Source organism: Microtus ochrogaster, chromosome 16 (assembly GCF_000317375.1).
Source record: "Microtus ochrogaster isolate Prairie Vole_2 chromosome 16, MicOch1.0, whole genome shotgun sequence".
Taxonomy (NCBI): domain Eukaryota; kingdom Metazoa; phylum Chordata; class Mammalia; order Rodentia; family Cricetidae; genus Microtus; species Microtus ochrogaster.
Genome location: NC_022018.1, coordinates 2,361,152 through 2,370,137, shown reverse-complemented (window position 1 = coordinate 2,370,137; position 8,986 = coordinate 2,361,152). Strand labels below are relative to the sequence as shown.

Sequence of the window (8,986 nt, the reverse complement as noted above, 5' to 3'; positions counted from 1 at the left end):
ATTTATAGGTCAGTGATGAACACTGTTTGTAGTACAAAGTATTTTCTATAAAAATATAACCCTAAATTACAATGAACTGATGTGCATGAAAAACTGTAAGCCATGCCCACTTGTGTATTTCCCATTTCATACTTGCTATTCTTTTCATGTATCTCAAGGAGGATGTGTGGAACAGGAACACATCCACACAGAGAAAGGAATCTTCTCCTTCCCGTCATTTCCCAGCCACTGCTTTGACACCGTGGCCGTTATTTCTGTTGAAACATGCTCGATTTGAAAAGGTTTCATTTTCACCAATAAAATGAAAAGCAGCTTGCTTTATCTTCTTTGATGTGCAGAAGGAAGCTGTTTGAGCCTAACAGCATCTCTCATGATTCCCCGCATCTCAATTCATGTTCCTTCTCCCTGTCCCATGTGTAAGCTTGGGTTCTGGCAACTCCAACTCTATCACACCCCTACTCAGTCACTTGCTTTTTAACCTTTTTAAAATTATGGGCTTTCTTGAAAACATAATTACTCTGTCCTCAAATAAAAACCCACAAGGACACATGCACACAAACCCAAAAAAAAATCTAGTATGTCGTGATGGTACAAACTATACTTCATAGACTAGGGAGATTGAAGATAGAGAACTCCAGCAATCTGAGGTCAGCCTAGGCTACATAGTGAGTTTAAAGCCAGCCCAGACTGCATAGCAGGACTGTGCTTCAAAAAAAAAAAAAAAAAGAAAAGGCCACAGAAACAAAGAAGGGAAAGGAAAGAATGCATTTTACATAATCTCCACCTCAGTAATGCAGGACAAAGAGGCAAACCTTGGCTGAAAAACTGTTGTCCATGAATGACCCCTTAGTCAAGTAAAAGCATAAGGCTGGTTGTGCTACTGTCATCAGTCCTGGAGATGCAATGTCACAGGGACCGAGAATTTGAGGTCATCCCAGAAAGATGTCTCAGAAGGTAAGGCACTTGACAGCCTATAATCCACATGATCCAAGGAGAGAACCAATTCCCATAAATGTCCTCTGACCTCCATATATGTGCCTGTGGCACACCGGTAAATGGGCACACACACACAAATGGTGTAGCAGGTCCTTCTGTATTTGTGTTGCTTTCATTGGTTAATAAAGAAATTGCTTTGGGCCTGGTGATAGGGCAGAGCTTAGGTGGTGCGGGGAGACAGAACTGGATTCTGGGAGGAAGAAAGCAGAAGCAGAGAGCCACCATGGAGATGCCAGGTCAGACATGCTAAATCTTTCCCGGTAAGCCATGACCTCGTGGTTATATACAGATTACTAGAAATGGGTTAAATCAAGATGTGAGAGTTAGCCAATAAAAAGTTAGAACTAATGGGCCAAGCAGTGTTTAAATGAATACAGTTTCTTTGTGATTATTTCAGGAGTAAGCTAGTCGGGCAGCCGGGACAAACAAGGGGTCCCGCTCTCCCTGTAACACACAAACACACAAAGAAAGTCACCAAGTCACACATATATACATATAAATACAAATAAATCTTTAAAAGTTTTAAAAGCCTTCGACTACATAAACTCTGTCTTAAAGCAAATAACCAAACATAAGAAGAGGCTGTGGGGTAACTGTAGGAAATTCAAAACTTACAAAATATTTCACAAGTGACATAAAACTTTATCTAAAGCAGTATTTTTAAATAAGAAGAAATTACAAGAGTGGAAGAGGGTCATTTGGATGTCTCATTCCCAACAGTGCTGTCTTTGCTGGATCCTGAGTTGCATCACTGTTAAGATGGAGGATCTTAGATGATCATGCAACTGTTATAGAAGAATGTGCCTTCTACAGCATTCAAGAAGGAAAAAGTTTAAGTTGGCATTTCTCTAAAAATAATTCATTTATTTTAATAGTAAAATTTAAAGTAACTAAATTGTTACTTATTTATACTTAACAAGATCACAAAAATCTAGTAAAAGTAGATGTCATCTTTAATGTTTATTTCACATTAATTCATCACATTAATTAGATAATAATGATATTTATTATCTAAGTACACCCTACACAAATTTACACTTTTTCACATAGTGACCTTCCTGATATACATACAACAGGACACAGAATGCATGTGCAACATTCAGCCCGTCACACCTTGTCTAGGACAAACAAGAGTCTCAGTAGCTTTATTATTTGACAGGTGGATAAACACAGTTCTCAATAACTGGCATGAATCACGACTGCTAAAAAAGAAACTGAGTACACATTCTTATTCCATCTGGGGTTATGTGCACTTGTTTATTTTAACATGGTCTTCTAATTGTTGAGTTACAATTAGGAACATAACTTATTTCTAGGAGCTCCTTAAAATACCCCAAATGACTTAGGTGGTTATTTCTAGAGCTCTTGAAATCTGCAGAGTTGACATGAGAGACCTACCACCAATGTAGCTGTGTTGAGATTGTAGTGCTGTGTATTCACCTAGGAATTTTCAAAAGTGGTAGTCAACATGGTTACCACTCTTTAAAAAAAAAATCTTGCTAGACTAGAAAATGAGCAATTGTTTCCGTGAGGCGAAGAAAAAAAGACAGACTGCTGCAACCCAGTACTAGTTTTAAAAGAAACAATCATACTGAAGTAACAAACTGAAAACTTTCGTTAAAACTGCATGAAATTAAAACATAAGACAGTTGCACTATGATACTAGATGACTGCATGCTCGTTCTGTTCGATGTTGCCCATGAGATCTTTCGTGTCGCTTGTTCCTGGACTCTGATGACCGTCAAAGTAGAGAGTGTTCTCAAAGGTGGCCTCCTGCGGTATGTGCAGCACGCGCCTTTTCTTATAGAGAAAATATGCAGCAACACCGGCACCCATCAGAATCAGGAGCACCACGATGACCACTCCAGCTGCTCTGGAAGACCCCTTGGGTGGAGGAGGATCCATCTTCCTTTGGTCAGCTATACAAATAAACCATTAGCATACAAACAGAGGGGTCAGAGATTTGATGCTATGAGAAGCCGTACAGCTGGCTCTGGAAGACCCCCTTGGGTGGAGGATCCATCTTCCTTTAGTCAGCTATAGGCAAATCAAGTCATTGAAGGGGACAAAGGCTTGACACTATGGAAAATGTTACAGCTGATCTTGCTGGGAAGCTCTGATATGTAAATATTCTTTCAGACAATATTTGCCACAAGATGTAAAAGCAACAGTCAGTGTGGCACGGAGGAAACTTTGACAGGTTCAGATGGTGACTTAGTTCTTGGGCTATTTCATCTTTATTTAGGTGTTAAAATATTTCACCTCTATCTATAATACTGAAGTAGTTCATCAGTTGAAATTTACACATATACCTTTTGTCAAAATAACTGAAGAATGCTGGGAGGGGAGGTTCAGGGATTAGAGGCACTTAATGCTCTTCCAGAAAACCAGAGATTGTTTCCCAGCACTCAGCCCTGACAGCTCACAACTCTAGCTCCAGGAAGGAGATCTAATAGTTTCTCTAGCTCCTCAGTGTAATCACACGTGTATGGCAGCCTCTCACACAGACAAAACATGCCAATACATACAAACACACGTTACAAAAAAATAAAAATATTTTAAAATAAAATAATAATTTAAGGCTGCTTACAAACATACTTTCAGAAAGTAAGAAACGTGGTGATGGTGGTGGTGGTGGTTGTAGAAATTACAAACACAACTTTAAAACTAGGGTAAAATAATAATGGAAATCTGAACTCCTAAATACAATTAATAAACAAATGAAATTAATAAGGTATTTACAGGCAAGTCATAAATCTCACCTTGAGTTTTTCTTTATCAACCACTAAAAGAGGTAAAATAGGATTAGTTACCTAACTCGTGTTGTCTACAAAAACCTAGAAAGACCTTGAAGGAAATGTCTTCCAATGGATCTCACAAGGCAACTTTTTGTAATACAGCAACATCTTCAAGAACTTTTTAAGATAAAAATATCAATCTGACTCCAAATCTGCTTTTCTTAAACATAAAAGGTGCCCAATGACAGTGAGCATAAGCCATTCCACCAAAAGGGAAGGGGGAGAAACAGAGATATTATGGCTTTTTAAAAAGGACTAATGAGAATCGTGACCCAGCCACAAAAGAAGCAAGATGTGACTGCCTCGCCCAATAAGGTACTGAGCCACGAGGCTAAGATAGATAAGAATAATGGGCTAATATAAGTTATAAGAGTTAATAAGAAGCCTAAGCTAATGGGCCAATCAGTTTATAACTAAAAAAATTAAATAAAATGATTAATGGTCACCTTGAGATTTTATAATGATCTTACCTTTTGTTGTGTTGGATGATTGTGTAGTTACAGAATCAAGTACTGTTAAAAAGGAGAAAAATAAATAATTACTGCATGACATGGATAAAGTATATTCAGGTCAGAGATGCCTGGCATCCCTCGTCATTAACTGTGGTATGATGTGATGATTTGACATAACACAGGAGAATGCATGGATGGTGTGCATCTGTACCTTCAACTATCTACTAGCTAGAGACATGTCTACCTATCCACTGGTCTACCCATCTTTCTCTACGTCTCTATGCAACTTTAGCATCCTATACCTATGTGATAAGTTTGAATACACTAGAAGATTTTAAATATGATCCTTCAAGTTTTATTTGAGGATTAAAACATCTAAACATACTACAAAATCCACTGGCAACTAAAGTATTTTAGGCTAAGGGTTTTGAAATCTAAACTGTTAAAAGACATTTGAATGAAAAGTAAAACAAGACAACAGCATTGGTCCAGGATTGTCAATCATTTTATGCTAAAGGATAGATAATCTTAAAGCAGAGTTATGAACTAAAATATCTATGCAGTTCCAAAACAATAAGACCTATTGAGGAAATGGAACTACTTTATCTGATTGTTTGCTTACTTGCTTGCTTGATTAGCCATAGGAATCAAAGTCTGGGTCTTATCTAAGCCAAGCAAGTGATCTACCACGGATCTATATCCCAGTCCTCATAATATATTTATTTCAGAGTCCAATTAATAATTTTCTCTTGAGAAAAAGTGGCATAAGATGGAAAGGCATAAAACTATCACTAACATCTCATCAGCAGCACAGAGAGATTTAACAGTTGTTTTTCCTTTTGTGTTCTACCATTCAATCACAAAAGGAGACTGAGTTGGTTTTACATGGCTTAATCCTCTGACTTCTTATGCTGTGGGCTAGTGACAGCTTTCCCCCTTCCCCTAGAGGAGAAGCACTGTGGAGATGGGCTGTCCAGACTGCTTGCAACTTAGCAAGACATCACAAAAGTACCAATAAGCCAGCAGAGCTAGTACCTCCTACTCAAAGCTACAGGTGGAGACTGATCCTCATGACAGAATGGATTCTCACCAATACTGGTAAAAGGCTAACAAAGGGGTTGCAACTACCCTAGTCCTAAGCCAGCATTTTACAGTTGAAAAGAAATGGTAGTCGGAATATATTATCATTCTACAAATTTAACTTACTTTTTGGCATTTTACAAATAAATCCTTTATAGGAAGTACAGTGGATATTATTCCAAAACCCAGAAGATGAAGATAATACTACGCAATCATTCCGTTCACCAGAAGGGTCGCCCGTATTCCAGTTGACAAAGGAGACGGGATTATTGTTCAACCAAAGCCACTTCCCTGGTCATCAACAAAAAAAGAAAAAACAACAACAAAAACACAAGTTAAAAACAAACCTTCTTACATCTCTCTTCAGCACAAAATGTTTAAGCCTATTATTATTTTACACTAGAACCAATGGTTTCTATACCTCGATTTCTTCCAGGCAAGACACTAACAAGGAATTATTACAGGGAAGAAAAATAAGACTATATTTTTAGATTGTCTTAGTTGAAAATTGATTTCCACTTCACGGAAAAAAATTATATACTTATCTTTCTCTAAATTTTTTATTGTGGCAAAAAGAAAGGGAAATTTTCTCTAAAATTCTTTAACTGATTACAGGAGAGTTTTTTAGTTAACAACTTTCAGGGCTAGACAATTCGCGAGCCATTTAAACGTTGAGTTATTGCAAATAAAGTATGATTTTAACTTTTCAGACTAACCATAGATTAATCATTATTTAAGGCAAGGATCTCTGGATCCAAAACACTGTCTCATATGCAACACTTTATAACACTAGCTATTAAATAATGACTTAGCGAGAGTTACCTTCAACATTTCGGAACATGCCTATCCAAAAATTGGCTTTACTTTTAAGAGGCTCAACACGATATGACAGAAAACTGGATTCGGCAGCAGTTTCGATAGAAGCCAGGGAGGCACCTGGAAAGCATGAGATGAGGAGGAGGTTGAGGAGGATGAAGAGAGTAGCTGGAAATATTGCTGTGAACAATCCTGATGTTAAGGACAACAATGCCAGGCTGAGCTGTGCTCAGGACACAGTACACTCTAGGAGTGTTAACTCAGTGTGGAGCACAGAATCATTCAAAATGGGAGAGGAGAGTTGAACACCAGTCAGTCCACATATAATAAACAACTCACCATCAATCACCAAAGTTAGCTTTAATAGTAAAATCCTACAGCATAGTAATAACTAGGATATTTAAGCAATCATGACAGTTTGCTTTGGACCTCAGAATCATCCTTCTATTCAGTCTTTATAAGACTGCATAGTAGGTACTTTCGTTAACCCATTTTACAGATAAGAACAATAAAGCATACACATAATTAATTCATTGCCTGGGGTCCCAGCATTAATTGAGCACAGGATCCTGGAATGGCTCAGGCATTCTGAACCTAGAGAGGGAATATATAACCATGCGGTTCTATTCTGCACACTGTATTCTGAGTTATTCCCTTGGGGATTGTTAATTGCATGATTTTTTAATCTCTGGCTGAATATATTTCACAGTTACTAGGTATTTCAAACTTCTCAGACATGTTTTGATGAAGAATTACTCCCTTTATCTGTTAGATAACACAACACCTAAAACTGAAAATAAAGTTGCTACATATTCATTGTAAAATTAAAAAAGAAACACTTAAGCAACATGAAAGAATTTTGACTTTAATTTGAAAAGTCAAAGGCAGATTTCTGATGTCCTGATCATAAATGGCAGAGTTACCACCTCAGAAAACCCTTTCCTCTGCAAAAGAGAGGGGAACACTGTCTTAACCATAGGCTTGAGGTTGTTGTGTGTGTGTGTGTGTATGTGTGTGTGTGTGTGTGTACATATGCACGCATGTGCATGATGCTCATAATAACAGGAGGCACTATGGACTTTGAGTTGTCCTAATCTTGCTGCCCTCTCTCTGGAACCTTTGAAAGTCCAAATACCCATGGTCAAGTGAGGAACAGCAGCCCAGGAGCCACAGGAGAGTATCGGAATAAATTTGGCACTAAATCACAAAGTTCACTGTAATCCTCATAGCAACCACTAACAACATAACAAAACAGGAAATAAAGGTTCCTCAACTTAAAATGGGGCTGTGACCCAATAAGCTCATGCATAGTTCAAAAATCCTATGTTGAATGGACCATTGCAAACTGGGGACCACGCATATGATGAAAGAAATGGACAGTTAAACACCAAAAATATGTTCTTGATACATAAGAAGGCCATACTGGAGAAATGGTGAAACTAAGACATAAATAATATGGAGTCGGGGGAGGAAAAATAACAGGCATAGAAGTGTAAATCCTTTCAGTATTTACACTAAGTGTAAATGACTTACACTTAGTAAACACAAACATAAAAAGAGATTTACAGAATATCTACATAATGACTCAAAAAGATCAAACCATGTACTGTGTAAAAAAAAAAAGACATAAATCAATTGAAAGTAAAATCACAGTAGAAGACATGCAAACAATATAAAATATTCTATATAGACAATCACTTTTAAAAAGGTCAGAGAAGGTGCACTAATATCAGACACAAGGGGTGATTCTTAGACAAAAATTATTATTAAAGACAATGACGGCATTCTGTAATGGTAAGGTTTCAGGTCACAAGGAAAATATAATCGTTACTGTCCATCTGACAAAAGAACCTCAAAACATACAAATGAAAACTAAATAAAGCAGAGTCCCTCTCACTCCAGATTTAAAAAGCAAAGTCAAGCGTGGGTACCAAACGGACACGGAGGGAATGAGACTACAGTCCTTGCGCCCATTGCTGAGCAGAGGACTCACAGCGAAAAATGTAGCAAAACAGCAACAGTAAAACAGCCAATGATATCTAATTAAAGAGCTTTTAACTATTTTTCTGAGGAACCATTTTGTGCCAGGTATGGTGGTTCTTAGGATAGTTCAAGAAACAGAGGCGGGAGGACCATGAGTTCAAGCCCAGGCTGGGCTGCCTAATAAGACTCTGTCACAATGAAATAGTTCTTTTTAACTTGGGCATGGTGCGATATGACCAGTATGCCCGCTATTCCACCACTGGGGAAGTGGAGGCAGGAAGGTCAGGAGTTCAAAGTCATCCTTGACTACATTGGGACATGGGAGACCCTGTCTCACAACAACAACAAAGCTACCTTTGCCATTTTTTTAAATATTTTTTAAATATTTATTTATTATGTATACAATATTCTGTCTGTGTGTATGTCTGCAGGCCAGAAGAGGGCACCAGACCTCACCACAGATGGTTGTGAGCCACCATGCGGTTGCTGGGAATTGAACTCAGAACCTTTGGAAGAGCAGGCAATGCTCTTAACCACTGAGCCATCTCTCCAGCCCTACCTTTGCCATTTTTAAGATTGAGTTTTGTTTTGTTTTTCTTTACAAATACAATAGCCAGTCAGGAAACGTATTCTATTAAGAAGCTGGTTCCTGGTCAGCTGTAAAATCTGAATCTCCGAGGAGAAAGGGTGGAGCTTGGCTGAGGGACAGAGTTAAGAACTTAGAACATTGGGGCAGAAGGAGATTTTAGTAAGTGAGTTTTAGACCTAACTTTTCAAAATTTTGAGGTGGAGAAGTTAGAAATTACATTTGCAGGAAATGATATTAACCATTCTGTTAATAAACAATTATTTAAAAAAAAA

The 8,986-nt window shown here is 37.8% G+C and overlaps 1 protein-coding gene across 1 annotated transcript in view; it reads right to left on the bottom strand.

Moving 5' to 3' along the window:
- Positions 1-1,926: 1,926 nt before the first annotated feature.
- Positions 1,927-8,986, bottom strand: part of Mrc1 (mannose receptor C-type 1) — a 90,352-nt gene continuing 83,292 nt past the window's right edge. Inside the window, exons 27-30 of the mRNA XM_005354640.2 lie at positions 6,149-6,262; positions 5,453-5,617; positions 4,265-4,306; positions 1,927-2,915 (exon numbers count right to left, since the gene is read on the bottom strand). Of these exons, the coding sequence (XP_005354697.1) occupies positions 2,659-2,915; positions 4,265-4,306; positions 5,453-5,617; positions 6,149-6,262 (578 nt within the window). The 3' untranslated portion in view covers positions 1,927-2,658. The remainder of the gene's footprint in view (positions 2,916-4,264; positions 4,307-5,452; positions 5,618-6,148; positions 6,263-8,986) is intronic.